The 21,310-nt window shown below is 43.7% G+C and overlaps 1 protein-coding gene across 1 annotated transcript in view; it reads left to right on the top strand.

The window, feature by feature from the left end:
• The first annotated feature begins 347 nt into the window (after window positions 1-347).
• The window catches only part of ANXA2 (annexin A2), a 34,364-nt gene continuing 13,401 nt past the window's right edge, over window positions 348-21,310 (top strand). Inside the window, exons 1-3 of the mRNA XM_090270687.1 lie at window positions 348-406; window positions 3,409-3,508; window positions 20,429-20,523. Coding sequence (XP_090126813.1) covers window positions 359-406; window positions 3,409-3,508; window positions 20,429-20,523 — 243 coding nt within the window. The 5' untranslated portion in view covers window positions 348-358. The remainder of the gene's footprint in view (window positions 407-3,408; window positions 3,509-20,428; window positions 20,524-21,310) is intronic.

Below are 21,310 nucleotides of genomic sequence, written 5' to 3'. Positions count from 1 at the left end.
TAAGAAGCGGAAGGCTCAGTTTTATCCTGTTGGAACAAGTTGCATTAGCCTTGAAGAGCATTTGGTTTTTGTATTCACAAATCAGTCTCCCCAGCCCAGCTTCTGTTCCAACAGAGCAAGAGGAAGACTGGCTGGCTAGCTCAGTAGCCCATCCCAAACCTAAGGCAAACTAGCACCAAACTTTAATTTTCCCAGTCATGAGACAGGAACTGCATATATTTGTAAAAATTACTCTAATATCTTCCGATGAAATGGTCCTAGAAGTAAAGATTAGTGTTATGAATCACTGTGCTTCAGGGGAAAGGAAAGCCTCTTCCTAAAGACTTTTTGTTTTATTTTCTTTCCAGCTTCTTTCAAAATGTCTACTGTTCATGAAATTCTGTGCAAGCTCAGCTTGGAGGGTGATGTAAGTATATCATTTTCACTTTGTGTCATTTTTGCAAATTGGACATCTCTGTGGATACTACTGCTATTTCCTTTCCTTGTACATCTAAGAAATGGGGACGAAATTCAGACAGTCATTCCCTCTCTTGGTTCTCTTTTCTTCCCCATTACTTTAGCTGTTCTTAATAGTTCAATTGGAAAGAAATGTTTTGGCTCTAGAAACTTTTTTTGCATCACATTAAAATAGGACAGACACTAGTGACAGTGGGTGGCTAGCATTTTGTCCTGCTCTATATTTAGCGTGTCGCTGGTAGTAATTGTTATGCTGATGTATGACTTTTTTTGTCATGCCCTGGGATTTTATTAATGGTTGGCCATATCAAAAATGATCCTGAGTGTTTGGGACTTCTTAATGTCCAAGAAGTTATTTCAGACAAGAACTTACACTTTTTTAATTTTTTATTTTTTTAATTTGTCACCTGGGAAAGCTTTTCTCCCAAAGAGCTAGGATGTTCATTGTTGTTGTTCTTCTTTTAAATAATGAAAGTGCTGTAATTCATCATGTTTCCTTTTTTGCTTTGGCTATCAGGGAGCTTAGAATTATTTTAAATTGTTTTTCGAGGAAATAGGTGAACGTGGAAGTTCTGATGCATTTGCTTCCTTGTCTTATGGTTAAAAAATGTTAAACCACATATGAGATTATGTCCTTGCAAACACTTTGAGAATCAAGTAGAATATAAATTATGAATATGTAAAATATCTAATGACATCATACATCTTTTAAGTCACCTTAGCTGAAATGGCTTTTACAAAAACTCAGCACTGGTTTGTAGACATGTCTTGGAGATATTTCAAAATATGCTCTCAACTAAATTAAAATACAAAGAAACATTCAAAGGTGGGTTGACAGCGGCTTAGATCATGTGGGTACACAACTCTCTGTTGTCTTAGGGTGCTTGCATCAAAATGTTCAGAAGGAAGACGTCCGTGCGAGCAGAATTTGTGGCGTATCAGGCCCATGTATATTTCTAACCTTCCCGTTTGGAACTTGTGCACAAGGTTGTTGGCAACAGTACAAGGTGTAGTTGAGGTCCAGACAAGTCCAGGAACTAAGTGTTTTCTTTCTTTAATGGATCTGACCATTCCATTGGTTTTAGTATCAGGTTTCATGAGAAGGCTTTTCATGCAGCCTCTGAAGTTGCTGTACTCCAGTGTGGTGCACTTCTCTGTCCAGGGAGATGGGCCTGCAGTAGAAAATGTCATGTTTTCCCCAGATTTGGAGGGAAGATCACTTTTGCCTCAATAGTTTGACTTTCAGATGAGTGGATTTTACAGATGATAGGTTCAGTTATTCATTTAATTTTATTTCATAGATACTGAAAAATTATGCAAAATGTTCTCCTACTCACTGTTTTTGGAATAAGATGACATAGCAACCAGTGAATGAAGCCATATATGATGTGGCTCAATAACCAACCATCTGCCTTCGTAAGTAATGGATGGCACTGTTAATAAAAGAGGAAGATATTTTTCCTCCTTAGATTTCCATCCACATTTTGTAGCCACCATAGCAGATATAGTACTTCAAAATAGCTCTTTATTTTTACCTTTTCCTGAATGTGCCCTCCGTTTCCATTGTTAATCATACTGGAAAATTTAAGAAGTGAAATTAGAAAACACCTTGATATTTTATTGTATTTCGGAGTTATAAATAGGAACTGCTTGGCCAGGATGGTCACAAAACAAGTACGTTTTGAGACATTTTATCCCATTCTGAACTTAGATTTCTGGCTTGTCCTAGAAGACCTTTTAAAAGGATGGCCTCTTAGATGCTCACCTGGACAAGCTCCCTGATAGTAAAACCAACTGGTGTGGGAGCTGGGTGCCTGTAAGGTAGTGCCTGTGGGTGGAGAGGTAAGTCAGGGCTCATTAGTCTCTGATGCTTTCCAGAAACTAAGTTAATGACACGCATCACATTATGATGAGCATTATGTACTGGGGGAGGCAGTGGGGGATTTCAGGATGGGGAACCCTGATGCTGATGGTGGGGCACTGGTAGGTGGCCCCACCGGCCATCAGCCAATCAGAGCCACATTGCCCATCCTCTTTTGTCTGTCCTTTGCTTTGTGGCTAGGTAGCAGGGACAGGAGAAGCTGCAAAGGCATTTCCAGGAAGGAGGCACACTGACACCTCGGAAAAGAGCACTGATGCAACAGCAGGCTGTTGCTCTCACCTCAGTTTGGGGTGGTCCTTCCTATAGGAAGCGAAATGGGCTTTGTAAAGCATTGGAAAGGAAGAGGATATGGTTTATAAGGCAATAAGAAAAAGAAAAAAAAGAACTAGGAAGAGTGGTAGGCAGAGGGGATGGTGTTAAAGACAGCGGAGGGGAGGGGACAGAGAGGGGAGAGAAGAGGAGGAGGAACTTGGCTGACACAAAGGAGGATGTGGGCCATGTGGCCTGACCACCTTTGGTGCCACAGTGGTGGCCAAAGTGGGGGGTGGGGGACGGTTTCTCGCTTATCTGATAGAGACAAGCAGGCAGGCATTTTACATCTGTGTGTAAAAGAATTGTGAGCTCAGCCAACAGGCCCAAGTGGTAACTCGTGTGCCTGTAATAAAAACGTGGCTAAACACAGTTGCCCATAGCAAAAACTTGGCTAAACACACTTGTTATTCAGGCATTTCCACATTTTCAGTTTGTTTTGAATCGTTGCCAGACCAGTTTTAATGCTCTTCAAAACCATTGCAGATAAACAGGTGCTTTCAAATGCCCGGCTTTGTGTCGTCTGCTTTTGAGCTTGCACTAAAGTAAGCTAAATGGAAATACAGACAGCACATTCTAAACTCCCTGGGCCTTTTAAGAATTCTCATTCGAAAGAATCAAGTTCCTTAGAGTCACCGAGTCTAAGAAGGGTTTGAATTGTTAAAAGAAACAATAGGAAAGGAATCTATTTTAGAAATTGCTATTTCAACAAGAGGGTCTTAAATGTGTGTGATTTGGGCATGTTTGTTTTTTGACCTCAGCACTCGACACCCCCAAATGCATACGGGTCAGTCAAAGCCTACACCAACTTTGATGCTGAGCGGGATGCTTTGAACATCGAAACGGCCATCAAGACCAAAGGTAGGTGACACACTCATCCTCCTCCTGTCAGACTCTGCCTGGGGAGTTTACAGCTGTCCCTCTATTTCCATACATGGATCGTCTGAAATTGTTTTAATGGAGTGGATTCAATCCTACCTTACCCCATACCTACTTTCTCTCCTCCCTCCCTTCTACTTTGCCTCTCCCAGCCTCTCTTTGGGGAGGAAGAAGATCTAAAACATGAGATAGCATTTTAACCAAATAGCACAGTAACATGGAAATAGGCCTAAGCTGAGAGCCAGGAGGTCAGGGCCCTGGGTGCACACTCTCGGCCCAGCTCCGCCCTCTGAGGCCTCTGTACCTCTTCTGTAAAGGAAGAAGTTGGTCATCGTGGTCCCTAAGGACATTTTTTTTTGTCATGATTTCCCTTGAATTTCATTACTTTGTTGGAAAAGTGCTGGGGAAATTTTACTGCTTTGCTCTTTGGTTGATCTAATGAGAGAAGAATTCAGACTTTTTTTTTACCCCACAAGTTACCCTGCTCCTTAGGCCTGGACACAAAAGAGCTGTTGGAATGAGTTTGTTTCCTCGAGTTCCAGGAGGAGTAAGAGAGGACCAGCAGGCTTAAAGCCTCCATATCTAAATCCAGCACATAAAGCATTTATGTAATTGCGTCCAGTTGAGCAAGAGCTTGTTCAAGTCATCATGCTGTTTTTTGTGTCTGCCGAAGTAACTGTTCCAACTTTTGGGGCTTGTGTTAATGAAACATGTGACTTTGGGGTTGCCCATCCCCCGAATCCCTGGAAACATGGCGATGATTGTGATGCTGTGATTCCACCACACTCGTTTCCCCTCTGGACTTCCTTTCCACTGTGAGGTTAGATTGAGATGCAGACAAGGCCCAGCCATCAGAGATGCTGGTTCGTACCCCTGCTGAAGCGCTGGGAGACGTTCTTCTCTTTCAGCAGGGTTTGACCTTACTGACACACTCATACACAGGTCACTGGCAGACAGGGAACCTCAACCAGGGCGACCTAGGAACCTGTGGAACGTGACCATATGTCCTGGGTTCGCCTGCATATTTACTGATTGTGCCCCTTTTACTCTCAGAATTATTTTATTTTGCAGAATAAATTACATGGTCACCTTTCCTAAAACCCTTGGAGAAACTGGTGACTTTTTTCCAGAGGTAGGAAGAAAAGGACAAAGGTCCTTTCCATCCTGTGGTTCTAACAGGAGCTAGAGGTTTGCATCACCTGCCACCCAGCAGCCTTAAGTTCCAGGGGGCACTCTGGGCACTTCCCGGAATGATTGCCCGGATGACTTTAAGGGAGAATAATGCAGCGTCCATATTTGACCTTTAAAAAGTCTTCTTTTTTTGGTGCTTTTAAATGACCACACTTGTCGAAGGCCAGGTTGGGAAGTCAGGAAGTCACTAATCAGAAAATAAAACTAAAATCTGAAAGGCTCATCTCACTACAGTCAGCTCTACTCAGTAAAGCATAGTGGATGAGAACATGTGTGATCATGGGTTCAAATCTTGGCTCTGCGTCTTAGTTTACTAGCTATGTGACTCTGGAAAAACACTTAATTTCTTTATGCCTGTTTTTTTTACTAGCAAGTAGGACTGATCAAAGTTCCCACCTCACAGGGTTATTGTGCAGTACCACTTAGCTTCTTAGCACAGTGCCTGGCCTTTCGACATCGCTCAAAATAGTTTACCTTAACACACACACACACACACACACACACTCTCTCTCTCTCTCTCTCTCTCTCTCTCTCTCTCTCTCTCTCTCTCTCTCTCTCTCTCTCTCTCTCTCTCTCTCTCCCCACTTTCCTAAAACTCACCCTGTCTCGTAATTTGGGTGTGTCTGCATTTCTGGGGCTTCCCAGCATGCCTTCAGAGAAACACACTCAAAGTTTAACAGTGAACTCATCTGACAAAGATGGTGCCTTTTACCAGCTTGAGACAAAGACTGCTTTTATCCCTGCATGGGAAAGCTTTTAGCACACTGGAATGTAAAGATTGCACCAATGAACTCTGGTAACAGCTGAAACTCCCATGGCAATAAAAATACCTTCAGGCTCTTTCTAAGTTAGTAGAAAAATACTGTAGTTTCTAAGCAGAACTGTCTGCACAGCTGAGATTTGAATTCCTGCTTTCTAGTTTGGTCAAAAGCAGCTGACATCACCATTATCCCGGTGACAACTATTTACTGAATGTATTGAGTGCTTATTATGGGTAGGCATTGAAACCAAGCACTTTTGGAACATTCATCTTAGATGAATTTCAAATTCATCCTCTGGTGTAAGGTGCCATCGCCCGCAATTTATGGGCAACACAATTGAGGATTAACATGTTCTAGATCTCTTGGTTTTGTTTCCAACTGGGGTTTGAACACAGTTCTGTCCAGCTGCAGGCTGTGTGCGTAAGCACTTGGGTGTTGTGACACCCACCTTCCAGGATCACTCTTTTCTTTGCTGAGTGAGTGTCAAGCATGAAAAACGTGATTCGGTTGTTATCAGACACAGGTCATATCTGTGTCCAGCTTGAGGTCCCTGTCTTCTTCTCTTTCAGACCTGAAGCCCAGTGAGTTCCACTTAAGAACTCATTTTTATGTACTTTTTTTGGTGCCTAGTGACTTTAGAGAGTAATTAAATTTTCTTAAGCTGTCTCTTGGTCCTCTAAAATAATTCCTAGATTGTCAGTATGTTGAAAACCTTAAATCCATTGAAGAAACTATTGAGAACAAAGAATATGATGTCTATACGGAGGTCAGTGCACCAATCACGTTAATATCAGACATCTTCTAGTTGGGGAGGAGTGACTTAGGAAATGAGAGGATCTCACTCTGTATTACATAAAATGTCTGTAGACTGTCACAGAGACAGGAACATAAAGTTCCTGAACAATTTTTAACATTTTTTATTTGATATAATTCACATACCATACAATTCACCATATAAAATATAGACTTCACTGCTTTTTATTGTATTCATGGAGTTGTACAGCCATCACCACAACTTCAGAACACTTGTTTTAATATTTACCCTAACTTGACATTTGCAAAAAGAAATGGGCATAAGAGAGTATATACCGTATGATTATACCACAATTTCTTTTTGTGTCAAAAAGGAAAAAGGGCATTATTAACTGATATATAGAATTATGGGTAATTCTTTTCCATTCTTGTGTTTTCAGTATATTCTGAACTCTTCAGGTTTTCTATGACGACACATAGGAAATCTTTCATAATGAAAGCCAGTGCATTTAATTACAAACAAAAATGAAGTCATTTGTTGGGAGGGTAAAATCCCTTTTGTTCCTTTTCCATCCCCTTGGTATTTTTAGGTAACTAATGCCACTTAAAAATGAGCTAATTAAGATCTTAGTCCTCCCTTTTAGAAAGCCTTCTGCCTTCAGTGTAATTAAGAAGCTCTGCCACACCTCACTCCCACCTGAAGGCTTCACGGGGCGAACACAGTGCTAAGTAATTGGTGCCTCCTTGACATGAAGGGAAACAAGCTGTAAACCTTAAATGCTGATACAAACAAAAGCCAGAAGACCATGGACAGTAAAGATGATTGTCTGGGCCTTCTGTCCTAGAAAGGGTAACCTAAGGGTGTGTGCACAGACACGTGGGTGTGGGTGCCAAGTGCGGAGCATGCTGGTTAGTGCCTGCTCCATCTGAGCCAAGATCTACTTATCGTCCAAGTAAGTACTCTCAGAAGGAGAGCTGGGAGCAAGTGACCTGTGGTGGAGGGTTGCTGTTAAACACTAGGAATGTGAAGGAGCAGACCTGGAGCAGGGAGGATTAACAGGAGTAGACTTGGGCAACATCTATAGGCTGGTGTGTCCTGAACTGGTCAGGAGGTCCCAGAGCAGCTCTTACCCATTCCTTCCCCCTCACCTTTATCATCTCTCACCTGGCCGGGTGTCTGTCCTTTAAAAAAAATTGTCTTTTTAAATTTATTGATTTAAAAGGGAGAGAGAAAGAAACATTGATTTGTTGTTCCATTTATTGATGCATTCATTAGCTGATTCTTGTATGTGCCCTGAGCAGGGATCAAACCTGCAACTGTGGCATATTGGGACGACGCTCCAATCATCTGAGCTACATGGCTAAGCATGTGTCCTTTTAATGGGCCTCCTCGCCTCATCCACTGCAGATTCTTTTTCTGTCTTCATCTCCAGGCTATTTGGTGCCCCAGACAGAGCCTTTGCTCTGGCACGAGTGCGCCACCACCTGCCAGAGGGAGCATTAGGCCACTTCTGACATCCAGGCAGCCCCCCTTCACCTCTCAGCCCAAGCTGATAAGCCTCTTCTCCAAGTTTTCTTTGAGAAGCAGGCAGAATCCATTATTTCTCGGTCTGTGTCTCATTATATATAGCTCTTGTCATACTTAGTATGGATTTCTCTCCCACCAGAATATCAGCTCCTTGAGGGCAAGGACTTTATTTCATTAATCAGATTTAATCTTATTCACACAGCCCTTGGGACTGTGTGAGAAGGTAACCATTTAACCCAAAGAGTCCACGGTCTCTGCAGACACCAGAGCACACAGTGAGTGCAGGGAGTGGGGACCAGTGGCTGACAGATGAGCTAGCAAAGGGCAGTCCCAGAATCTGGACAGTGTCCCAAAAGGGTAACTGTCCCCTAGTGAGCTTTGATCTGTTTTTACAAAATGATTTTAGCTCATTCTCCTAAGCCTGCTTTGTTTCTAGTTTGAAGGGATCTCAGTATTTCCCAAGTATGTTACCTAAACCCAGTGAATGATAGTTTGGTGTTATGCTCTGGCTTGAGGTAGACTGTGCAATTACTTACCTTAATTTATGTCTAGTTAGACGCTGACTGAAGCTATGCAAAAGTAGTAATATTGCTTAATTAACAAGAGATTTCGGAGACTTAAATCTGTAGGAGTCTCTTGGTCTCGATTGGCCTTGGGTTAAATATATACTGTGGAGTGTACAACACAGCTGTGAATGGTTTACCATATGGGTCCAAATAACTAGAAAGGAAAGTCAGCTAAATTAGAAAAGGATGAATCTAGACTACATAAAATAGATTGTAATTAGAGGCAGCACAACCCCGGAGTTAGTGTAAGTGCCAATAAACTGGTACAGCTTGGGTCTCTCTCTCTCTGTCTCTGGAAGGGGAGGGTAATGAGTTTTGCCCTGTTATTATTGCCAGTTTTGATTTTAGCAGTATTTGTGCTCTCCGGAAGGGATGCAAAAGCGATGCAAAAGCGGGGAATGTTTTCCCCCCTTCTCATAAGCATAAGTATAGAAGCATAACTGCAAGCAAGTTTCTGCACTTACTTTTTCCTTATGCTTGTAAAATGGAACCACTTAGGATTTATTTCCAGCATGGCCAGGAGACTAGCATCCCTCTGACCACGATGAGCGTGAGCAAGCCAGGACATGCGTTTTTGGTCTCCCAGTCACACCTGCACTCCTGGCGGTACATTCATTCAGTTGAGAGAACAATTAGGAATAGAAGATGCCAGGAGGCAGAGTGGCTCTGAAAAACAGCTTCTCTCGTATTAGAGAGGGGGGAGGGGAGGGCCCAGAGCACACGAAGACCTGCGTCTGAGTGAGAGGGTGCTTGTGCAAAAGGCTTTGGGACTCACTCACCCAGGGTGTCTTGCCCTCCTGAAAAGGAACAGGAGGAAACATTCCTGTTGCTGAGGCCTTTTCCTTCTGCAGACTTACTATTGACAGAGTTCTCATCTTACACCCCTGCTGGGGACCGAGAGGGCCCAGTGCTGAGTCACGGCCACCTTCACTCAGAGCACAGATTTTCTGATTTCCTGCAAATTTTTTTTTTGTCAACAGGGGTGGCGGTGGGGTGCAGATAGGCCTCGACTTTTGTGGCTCGCCTCTCGGCTCTTCCTTTTTTTGGTAAAAACTGTTACCTCCTTTCCCCCCCAGAGGAAATTTGAGCATCATAGCCACTCTGGAACAATGGAAAGATCCAGAGTCCTATCAGGTGTCAATGTTAAGTCAATAAATGACAAGTTCACTGCCAGTTGAGTTTGGGGTAGTATGTTAGGCCCCCTTGCATCTGTTCGGATTTTTAATTTTCAGTTTCAGGAGGCTGGTAGAGTAGGAGCGCACAAAATGTGCTTACATTTTGTGCCTAGTTCTTTATTTGCAATTTGATTTAATTTGAGTCTTGAGTGGCGGCCTGCTTTGTGTTTTTCTGCTGGTCCTGTAGAGTATTTCAGAAATATAATTTTGCACAGAGCACAGACAAGGGTCCAGGTTATTAAAGTATCCAGTGGAATTACCAAATAGATGGTACTTAAATCCTTTCTAAGGGTCTCAGCTGAGAAGAGACTAGAGTAGAATGGAAACGGAAATTTGATCCCTGGGCCAAACCTTCTTAGGGACTTGGCTAAATGACACTTGCCCTGAGTGGGGACCATGTTCCCCTGCTGTGCCAGACTTGGGAGAGGGGCTGAGCTTCCCAGCCTCTTCCCTCCTGTGCTGTGCTTGTTTTCTGTCCCGTCTCTCAGGCAGCTGCCAGAGTTTATCGTGAAACTGGGCTTAACTCTACTGCGTGCTGGTGGCCTGTCTTCTCTATTTTCATAGACCAACACCTGAACGCATTCAGGAGCCAGGCCTGCGACAGAGAAGCTGAGGGGAGAAGGTGGTAGATAGACACGTTCCCAGGCACTAACCCAGCCAGTCCTTTCTGCATCCCTGCAAATTGTGTTCCCGTGGTCTCTGTGTGTTACAGGAAGAGAAACTGAGGAGTAGAGGGGTAACGAACATGCCTCAGGTCGCAAGTTCTGTGTCCCACATCACTTCCAGAGCATGGCATCTCTTGCTGCCACTTAGCCAGATGCCACCCTTTTGCATCTGCCGCCCACCTGGATGTCTGGCTCCTGGTGAGCCTCTTTGGAGACAGAATGCTCCCTTCTGCTGAGTGGTCCAGAGAGGTGACCTTGAGAGCAAGAATTCCTGCCAAGCAGCACTGTGGCTGGTGGTAGGGAGGATATTTTTGGACATTAGTATATGTGTGTGGGTGTGTCCCTAAAATCACTCCCCGTAGACAGATGACTTATTGGCAGGTGCTGACCCTATCCCACTGAGTTCTTAGTAGCTGTCTCCAGAAAAGCGTTTTATAGCTCTTTCTGTTGAGAAAACCTCAGATGGGTGATCTCTTCACTGGCCATGCATTGTTACTTGAGGGGCAAATACCTACTGGTTATTAAAATATGTTCATTTGTATGTACTAAATAAGTTCAGTTCTGTAGACATCCACACACATTACTGTCCCAAATCTGTTTTAGGAACTGGGTGGAGGAGTATGGTATGAAAAAGTATTCATGTAGTTTTTAAAAGGTACAAACATTACTCATAAATATAGTATCAACACATGTCAGACAGTTATTTAACTCGCTTAAATAAGACTGGTTCAAAGGGTAATTGAGAGACTGGGTGTTTATAGGCATTGAATAAAGAATGTTAGAATGAGATTACTGGGCTGGATAAAAGACTATTAATGTCCTACAGGCACTGAAGCCATAACCTTGGAGCTCCTCTTCCCAGTGGACCAAAATCTCCAAGTTAACATACTATTTCACAGAACCTGTACCCTAGTCAATAGTGAGTAGTAGCAAGTCAAGTGGGAGCACACATCCGCACAGTCTTGCATGGGCCTCTTAGGCACATAGGCACACTGGGAGAACATGCAGTCTTCCTTTTGCCTTATTTTCAAGTTTCAGATAATTTTCTCTAATAGGAGGCAGGATAGCCCATTTCAGAGAGCCTGAGCCTTTAATCCTGCTTTGAATCCCAGCTTTGCTTGTGTGTAAGTCCTTGCCCTTTTTTTTGAAATTGATTTTAGAGAGAAAGAGGGAGAGAGAGATTGATTTGTTATTCCACTTATTTATGCATTCATTGGTTGATTCTTGTATGTGCTCTGACTGGGAATTGAACCAACAACCTTGGCACATCTGGACGACACTAACCAACTAAGGTACATGGCCAGGGCCGTGAGTCCCTGCCTTTTATGAGCATTGCTTTCCTCATTGGTAAAATGGGATTGACAGTAACACCCTTCTCTGCTGGATATGGTGGAATTACATGATAGAATTGTGTAAAGCACCTAGTGAAATGCTTGGCACGTAGTAGATTCTTAGTCGTCGTCGGCAGCCGTCCGTCTCGAGAGACGATGGTGTAGCTTCTTAAGAGTCTATCTGCACCGCCGAGAATGGCTGTGCAGTCCGACTCGGGAGTGACACGGTATCTGTCTCCTCCCATGTTGAATCGACATCTTGCGATGACGCTGGAGTGTCCTCTCCAGTGGAGCTGAAGCTACAGAGCCTGGGCAGGGTGATATGGAGGGTCTGCTGTTGCCCATGCAGCAGACCCCCCCTCTCTTCGCAGCTGAAGGGTCCAAGGGAAAGACGGAGTCAATACAGCTTGGGTTCAGGTGCGCCGCAGGAGTTGCCGGTGTTGACTACAACGTCAAACCGCCTTAGGGACTCCGGCTCCGGATTTTCTGTCGGGGTTTACTCCCTTAGCCTTTCCCCTGAAGAGGTATGCCGCAAGGCAGCGGAGGTTTTTTGGAGTCAGAGTTTTCCTTCTCTGATGTGCCCTGACTGGAAGATCGAACCAGCAACACTTAGCTCGCAGGCCGACGCTCAATCCACTGAGCCAAACCATAAAACTATATATTCCAAGAAAGATATCATCCAAAGAAGCAACACATTCCATTGTACAATTTTATGGGTTTTAAAAATGTTGTTGGTAGCAACTTGAAATGCTTTTGTCTAAAAAATAAACAGACAAATAGGTATTCAAAGATGATTCTGTGTGACAGAACTTCTCAGTAATTGAATAAATAAAAGATCAAACTATCTCATCAATAATTTCTAAACCGAAAGCAGGACCCAGAGATTGAACTCATGACCAAAGCATCACGACCTTCCTCTAAACAAACTTTGGACAAATCAAAAGAATTAGAAGCTACTGATTATACCACAAATTATTACTCTATTGACTTTGTCATTAAAAAAAATCAGCCACCATGGCCAGGTGGGCCCCCGTTGTACTAATGCAAAGTGGGAAGAACACGCCCTCCCATCACGGGAGGGAAGTTGTAACCTGCCATAGCATCACCTAGATTCAGCACAGGTAGGTTCCAGGTTTGAAATACAGTGCAGCTACAAGTGTGTCTAAACACAGGGATGATGCTAAGACTTGCAACAATAATGGCTGTGACACAGCCAGAAATGCCCCCAGTGGTCTGACAGAAGGTGGAAAGAGACATGTCTCATGACATACCTGTATTCTCCATGGTGGTGGCTGTTGCAAGTGCTGGAGATCTTGTACGCCAGGTGGACTGCAGGTGCACTGGTGGCAAGCGTGAACACTAGTGCCTGTGATCATGGGGAAGGTGTTATACTCTGCAATGAGGTTGTGGATGTTCCTCCTCCTGCAGCAGCCATGCTGTGGCCAGATGGATCCCCAGTTAAGAAAAGAGGTGGTGACTTTAGCCAAGGGAATGTTGCCACTGGGTGGTATGTGGTCAGAATTAGGAAGGGCAAGGACAGGGGGCAGTGGTTTTCCTATGGAGCAGGAGTGGTGTCCATAGGCTCCTCGGGGTCCATGGCAGGGATTTGGTGAACTGCCATGGATCTTACACTGCCACCTGGAGATGATACGACTGTGGTGGCATAGTACGGAGGAGTCGTGTCCATTTCGGTGTCATCATCCTGTAAAGCGGGCCGAGAGGTCAAACGTGTAGATGCTCTGGCAGTGATGGTAACAGGGGCCAGCCCCATTTGAGTGGCCAGGGGAAGGGTTCCTGCAGGCACCGAGGCAGGTGGAGGCAGAGAAGCAGCAGGCTGAGTGACCTGGGTCTTGTCCCCCGCAGTCTTTTTCCTTGGACCCTCAGATCTTTCCATGGTGTGCAGCTTTGGGTCCATGGCAAGGCAAGGAAGTTTAGCAGGCGGGGGCAGCTCACCTCGATCCCACCGCAGTGGTGGCAGTGGAAGCAAGAGCGGCCCAGACTGCTTTCTTTTGCGGGGCCTCCTGCTGGCAGAGGCCGGGGGAGAATTGCTGCTGGATTGCTTCTCCTTCCCTACACATACTGAATCTGGAGTGCTGGGCAGATGCCCACTGCTGTGGGGGCTGTCCCCATGATCCTGCCCTTTTTCCTCTACCTGGCTGGTCTTGTGTGCCGTGTCTTTTGGGGACTCTTCCGGGACCTTCCCTACCACCTCCTTTGGGAAAGGAAGTGGGACGATTATAGAGGGTCCCAGCTCCTCAGCCTTGACTGCCTGCTCAGGTGGTGAGCGCAGGCCAGAAGATCTGCGACCTGAATGACGAATAGGGCCCGGTCTCAAGCTTCCAGACCTCCCGGATGTACAAGCAGGAAGCACAGGCTTCTGCGGGGGGTCCTTCCATTTCACCAACTGGTGGACTTCCAGAGGGAAGCGCACAGTCTGTGCGAGAGGACACCGCCCTCTCGGGACAAGGCCGAAGGCCGATGGACCGGGAGCATGACAGAAATGAAATAGTGGGTGGAAATGTCTGACAGCAGGGTGGTCCCAGCCAGGTGGGCCATAATCACGGGTGACATGGTGATGGCCACCAGGCAAGGGATGGTGGCCGCGGCGGAGGCGGCAGAAGAACAAGCGAATCCGAGAAATGAAATTGCCCATGTAGGGGCAGTTGTGCGCCAAACGAACTCAAATAAGAGTGGAAACAGGGAGAGTCTCTCCTTTGCTTCCTCCTCCTCTGGGGTTCTAGCACACACTGAACTGACTTCAGCCAGGACCTTCTGATGTCTCCATGGAAACATCAATGGACCTTGAGAGGTCACAGAGGAAGGGGCGGGGCCTCCCTGAATGGCCAATCCCATCATGACCTTCTAGCACCTGGGACCTGCATCTCTGTGTAGCAAGTGTTTGGCACCTGCCTTGCCCTCCGTGAGGCCTTTGTCCCATACCACTGAGGCCCCACCTGCCTGACATCACCGTGTCTGGCCACTGGCTCTGTGGGAGCTTTGGCGCCTGCCCCACTGTTGTCCCAGGGGCCAGGTCCTGCTCAAAGTCAGTACGGGAGCCACCTGGCTCCTTCCTGGACATGGCCCACCTCCTCAGGGGACCTTTTCAGCTTCTCTTGGAAGCCCGAGGCAGGTGCACTTTCTCCATGTCTGCCCTGGCCACCAGCCTCACCAGTCAGCTGTGAAACACTGTGAGGTGGAGTGGACACAAAGCCCTAACCAACAGGCTGCTGCACCTGGAGACATCCCAGAAAAGAGCTGGCAGCTAGCAGGGGTGTAAACCCAATGTGCTGAATTACTAATGAATAAAAAGGGAAGGAACTAATGGAAATCAAAGCATACCGAATTGCTCAGAAGGAACATACATATATATTAACTTTAGAATTTGTTAAACATGTGAAATGTTTAAAAACGACTATTAAGATGAAAACAGAAGCCTGGCTGGTGTGTTTCAGTGGAATGGGCGCCACCCTGTGAAGCAAAAGGTCACTGGTTCAATTCCCAGTCCGGACACATGCCTGCGTTACAGGACAGGTCCCCGTTTGGGGGCATGCGAGAGGTAAAATCGGTCAAGGTATCTCTTACACACTGATGTTTCTCTCCATCTTTTTCTCCCTCCTTTTCCCTCTCTCTAAAAGGAAATAAATAAAATCTTTAAAAAAAGAAAACAATAGAATTAGCTATAACTTCCAAGGAAGGAAGGAAGATTCTTAGTGACTGGCTTGATATTATAATAAATAAAGTATATCCACACGTGTGGAAATGTGGCCTTCTCTTCTCAGTGGCCTGTCTTGGACCTCGTTGTAAAGATCATTTCTTCTGAGGTTTGATACTGATATGCCCAGTAATCTAAGCCGAATTTTTTTTTTTTCCCATGATCGAGATATGGAGAAGATCTGGGCAGTTTTCCTTTAGTTTCTAATCAGTCATCCCCACCCTGACAGCCTCCTGAATCCTTCATCAAACAATATGAAATCCATTTTCTTTGTGCAGTCAGTGTGTCTTGGCAGATGTGAGTCAGCATCCTGTTCAGAATGGCCTCTTGGGTCCTTGCCCATGGACAATAAAGACATTTTCCATGGAGTGCCAGATGCAGGGCTGACTTGGGGTTTCCACCCACAGAGGGGAGGAGGAAACTCCAGGAGGCTGATTTTGTGGTTTGGGATTCAACCATTATTTTAGACTGCAAAGTGTTCTTTATGTTTTAAAAATACAGCGAGTGGTTGAAGGAACCCACGACCCCAGCCCTCGCTGCTTGAGCCCTGGCCTCAGCAGCGCCTCCCTGTGGCATTACTTGGTAGAGCTGTTGCTTCAGGTCTCCTGCCGTTCAGATATCTCAGCTCAGTGTTGTAGGTAGCCAGTGAGGTTAGCTGACCATCTTCATTCAAGGAATAAACACTAACAGACTTTATAGTGCTGTTTCCCATCAGGAGCCAGAGAAATCTGTCTTAGGTCCTCACCAATCTTGAAAATCTTAGCCTCTTGTTAATTTGAAAATAATTTTTTAAATTTTTATTTATTGATTTTGAGAGAGAGAGATTGATTTGTTATTCCACTTATTTATGCATTCATTGGTTGCTTGCATGTGCCCTGATGGGGGATCAAACCCACACCCTTGGTATATTGGGACAATGCTCTAGCCAACTGAGCTACCCAGCAAGGGCAAAAATAAAATTTTAAAAAATCTGCCTGGATCACAGAATTTCTGTGTTCTCAACCACATTCTGTAGGACTCTCCCCACCCATATCACTGTTTCCCAATGTGAGCCTTTTCTTTGATTACTTTGTGAACTTCCACATCAAACACAAGTGCAATGGATGGGAAAGAAACATTCAAGTTTGTTGTTTTCTTCTTTATTCTTTTGCACCAGTCACACAGTTTTATTTAGACCCTGGCCCTTCCGCCCAGCAGACACTTCCAGTAACACTGGAGCATGAGCCATCTGAAAGTACAAATGCAGAGCGGGACAGCCTCATCTCCTGGGCATCTGTGCCTGTTACATTTGTTGCATTTGTGCACTGTTGAGGACGATTGTGCTGATGTAGGGAGCTGAGTGTTCAGTCCTCATCCTTCAGCTACATCCTGGGCAGAAACGATGAGGAACAGGATGACCCTGGCAGCTTCCACCTGTGCTGGACTGTTTTCCACGGGAATAAACTGCCTTCACCAATTATGTAGCAGGTCGAGAGGAAACAGCAGTGCTCTGAAGATAAAATGGTTAAATCCCACAGGTAGATGCGTGTATTCTGGTATTATGACATACGATATGCCTTGAGTGGCTTTGACGAGGCAATTGATCCTCAGCTCCATGATTTTTTCATCTCTGCAGTTCCATTTGAAACTTGCAGACAATGGCATGGGAGAAATAGCTGATGTAGGTGAGGTTCTTAAAAGGGAGAGTGGGCTTCCACTTGCAGAAATAGCCTCTGTTTAATGTCTTTGTAGTTAGTTGCTAGCATTAGCATTTTTGTAAAGCATCAGATTGTTCATTTGTGAGATGTCCCAGCACGTTGGAGGCTGCATCTCAGCAGGCTGTTTGCTTGGTAAATAATTTAGGTAAAATACATTTAGATTCCTTCCGACTAGAGTAGTTGCTGCCTCCTAGGTGAGATTCAGGTTAAGTACCCAGGCTTTTTACAAGGATTCCCAATAATTGGATTGAATTCCGACTCAGTGGCCTAGACGCTTAGGTGCCATGAACAGAAAAGCAAAGGGCTGCTTCATTGACTAAGAGCACACTGCGGTTTGTTCAGTGAACTCTTTGCAGGTGTTACTTCTTACCTGGGCTTTTGGGACAAAGGTAAGCATTCCTTTCCCTAAAATTGTAGATGACCCTGCACCTGACAGAAGAAGTTGGTAGAAGTGTACTTGAAAGTCTTGTACATGGGAGATTTCTAAAGAACTTTCCATTCCTTACCAGTGCTTAGTCATCTCTGCTGGTGACTCTTGATGATTCTTAAATATTCACCAGGGAGGTGGCTGAAACGCTGCTTCCTGGGTCCAAAGTCCTAGAGGGCCTTTAATCAGTAGATCTCAGGTGGGACCCAGGCGACTGTGTTTTTTTTTATTTTTTTAAGATTTTATTTATCTGCAGAGAGAGGGGGAGGGAGAGAGAAAGTGAGAAACATCAATGTGTGTGGTTGCCTCTCACCCGCCCCCAACTGGGGGACCACGCCCACAACCCAGGCGTGTTCCCTGACTGGGAATTGAACCAGCAACCCTTTGGTTCACGAACCAGCACTCAATCCACTGAGCCACACTAGCCAGGGTGGGACTGTGTTTTTAGTAAGTGCTTCATGTGATTCAAATTCAGGTGGGCCCGGGACTATATTCTGACACAGACATAACTTTGCATTTGTTCCCAAGGGAGAATAGTTTTTTTAAGGTTCAGTGTTCTTGGTGCATGTTCAGGTTAGCAGCCCCAAAACTGATTTCAGGAAATATTAAAATTCAGGTGAGAAGATATAATTGTATTTTGTTGTTGTTCTCCAGCATTTTGACTTGGGTCAGAAAGTTAAGTATAAAGCAAAAAACATATATAAACAACTAGTTTTCTTTCTTTTTTTCCTTTTTCTTTTACTCATTTGAGAGTGAGAGAGAGAGAGACATTGATTTGTTGTGCCACTTATTTATGCATTCATTGATTGATTCTTGTATGTGCCCTGAATGGAGATTGACCCTTAGCCTTAGCGTATCAGGATCATGCTCTGACCTACTGAGCTCCACCCAGCCAGGTCGTAAGTGGTCTTCTTAATATAAAGTTAGAGACACAAAATAGAGAGAGAGAGTGAGTGCACATGCTAGAGAGCACACGTGTGTGGGGGTAGGATGCATGCAGATGCATGTACCCAGACATATACCCACTAAAGTAGCCTCTAATTTTAATGAGTCCTTGAATAAATCTATCTTGCCCATACCGAATTGAAACTAAATACGTTAAAGCTCGATTATGTTAGTGTTTTGTGGAAGTAGAACTGGAGATCAGTGTTCAAGCCCCTTCTGCAGATGTGGAAACTGAGATCCAAGGAGGGCAGATGTTTATACAGGCAACATTTGCAAGGCAGGGCCTCAATCCCTGTGTTCAGTGTCTTCATCTATAAAGTAGAAAGAGAAATAACCTCCACTGGGTGATTAAATGATACAGTTGTTGTTAGGATGTTTTGGAAACCAAAAAGAATTATATAGCTCTATCTCCTAATTATCATGCGTATTGTGTTTTATGAAGTAATGTATCTAGAACCACGCCAAGAATCTGTTGAGGTGAGGTCACTAGTTGATTCTAGGTCAATGATTGTATGTCATTCACAATGTATTTAAAAAACCCTTTTATGCTCATTATGGAACTTTAAAGCATATAATCAAAAGAAAGAAAACTTTACCCATAATTCTATCACTCAGATGATCATTATTGACATTTTGAAATAAAGGCTTTTAGATATTTTCTTATACATGCATATGTATTTTATACAAATTGGGTTATACTTGGTATACTGATTTGCAACCTCTTTTTTTTTTTACTTAATAGTATATTATGAGCATTTTTCCATGTCAATTAATACTTTATACCATCATTTTAATTGACTGTGTAATATCCCATTATGTGAACAGGAGAACATTTATTTAATCAGTCTCTTAGTGGACATAACTTTTTTCCCCTTTAATTTTGATATTCTGCAAAATGCTGCAATAAGTACCTCCTATACAACAGTTGGATTTCTGTGTTGATACTGGCTACTCTAAAAATGAGACCTAAAGTAATAATAGATGCTGCAGTTAACATAACTGACTCACATAGAATGAACTCACTTTTATTTTTACACCTAGAAATTTAACTTCCTGCTTTTTAATCTTTCTAACATGCTTGAGAGTTGAGGATACCTTCTCTGTCAGCCTGCCCATTGCCTCTGCCTCAGAGCATCACAGTTCTGGCCTTTCTGTTGCTCTGGGATGCCTGAGTAGCATTTAGGCCGGGCTGTTTGCAGTTTACATGTGACCTTGTGGGCCTAGCCACTCTGCTCTCTCGCCCAAGAATTACTGCCCAGTTGTAGCAAAGATTCTTTCTTAAACAGAGTTCATATTCAGTCAAGAGAGAGACATTTCACTTTCTGAATTCTTAAAATTGTGCTTTCTTAAGGTAAATGGAAACTTTCAGATACCAGAAGGCATTGCTTATCTTTGTAAATACACATGTTCCAATTAAAATAGGTGCTAAAATATTTTGGTGGTACTTCAAAACTCCCAATTTAGATTTAATTTAGATTAAAACACTTACTCTTTTTAATAAAGTTATAAAATTGATTATTAAAATTGCCTATGGAAGATTAAAAGCAGTGGAACTTTATTTTCCTTACAAAACAATTTAGTCTTCAATAAGTATGATTGTACTAATCAATTATGCTATTAAAATACAACTGCTATATTAAATATGACTCATTTGTCATGACAGTTTCTGTAATTATAGAAATTATACCTAGCTACTTATATAGTCACACTCCTGTGATAAATATAAATAATTGTCTGTATTAATTCAATCCACAGTTACTGTCTATTAAATCTCCACTTAAATGGCAATTTGGGGACCTTCATTTGAAATTCTTCTAAATCTTTGTTGTTATATCTGACTGCCAAAGCCCCACAAATGCACCTCCTACTGTTTATTCCAGAAACCTATTTATGATTAAAATAGTTTTTTAAATACAAATATTTAAAAGGTCCATTTAGGCTTGAGGTTTGAAGCTGTCAGGAAAAAAGAAGAGCAGGTACACATATTTGGGGTAGAGGGTGCCAACAAAAAGAGAACAAATTTTGATGTCCTGGTATTTTTGTTTGTAGAACAGTATGTACATTTTTATTTATAAACCTGTTTAGAACCTTCTATATAAGAGCAAAGGACTAGAGCATGTGGTTAACTCTTCGCAACTTGTATTTCCATAGGTGTGGATGAGGTCACCATCGTCAACATTCTGACCAACCGCAGCAATGAGCAGAGACAGGATATCGCCTTCACCTACCAGAGAAGGACCAAAAAGGTACAGACAGTTTGGGGGAGGGGAGGGAGGGCATTCCTTGTTGAATTTCATATCTCCAGCCATTGCTTGAGTTCTGGTTTATACCCGCAAGGGCCTTCTGGAACCCTTGGGGATCCCCAGTTTCCTCTTGCAACCTTGTAAGAGTCACAGCTCACATGCACGTGGCCCCTGAAGTGCTTGGAGACCTTACACAAAGACCGCGTCCTCCTCCAACCCACAATATGTGGAGGGGCAGTTCTGGGAATAGAAAGGTAGAAGGCCGTAGGGAGTAACAATAACAGGTACTGTTTATTGAATGCTTACTTTGTGCCAGGCATGTAGTTCTTCTGCATGTAGCAGCAACCAATTTATCTTTATGACGTCTGCTGGCTCTTGATAAGATGTTTCTAATTTAATCTTAGGGCACTAGGCTCCACCAAATATTGATTCTGACATGCTCCTCTCACTCTTAAAAAAACAAACAAAAAACAGCAACACTTGAATTCTAAGAGCTTTGCAATGAGCAGACGTAATAGTTCATTTGGTCTCCCAGGCTATCTTCAGCATGCCAGGTCCCCACTCTTTACAGGGTCTTTGTGTGCTTTTTCTCTTGCTTGTCCACTAGTGGTTAAAGAACAACCCAAGACTTATTCATCCTTTATTTTGCTGCAGTGTTAGGAAATTTTATTTTTAAGAACAAGCTTTATTTTTAACTTCTTGCTATTAAAAGCTTTCGATTTATTCTTGGATGGTGCCGTAAGTGTGGCTTCCTGCAGGTTGTGTTTGACTTGCAGCTTTCTCTCACAGG

Source organism: Furipterus horrens, unplaced genomic scaffold, assembly GCF_987537825.1.
Source record: "Furipterus horrens unplaced genomic scaffold, mFurHor1.1.pri manual_scaffold_3, whole genome shotgun sequence".
NCBI lineage: Eukaryota > Metazoa > Chordata > Mammalia > Chiroptera > Furipteridae > Furipterus > Furipterus horrens.
Note: the sequence above shows the minus strand (reverse complement) of the source record. Positions and strands in the feature narration are given on the sequence as shown.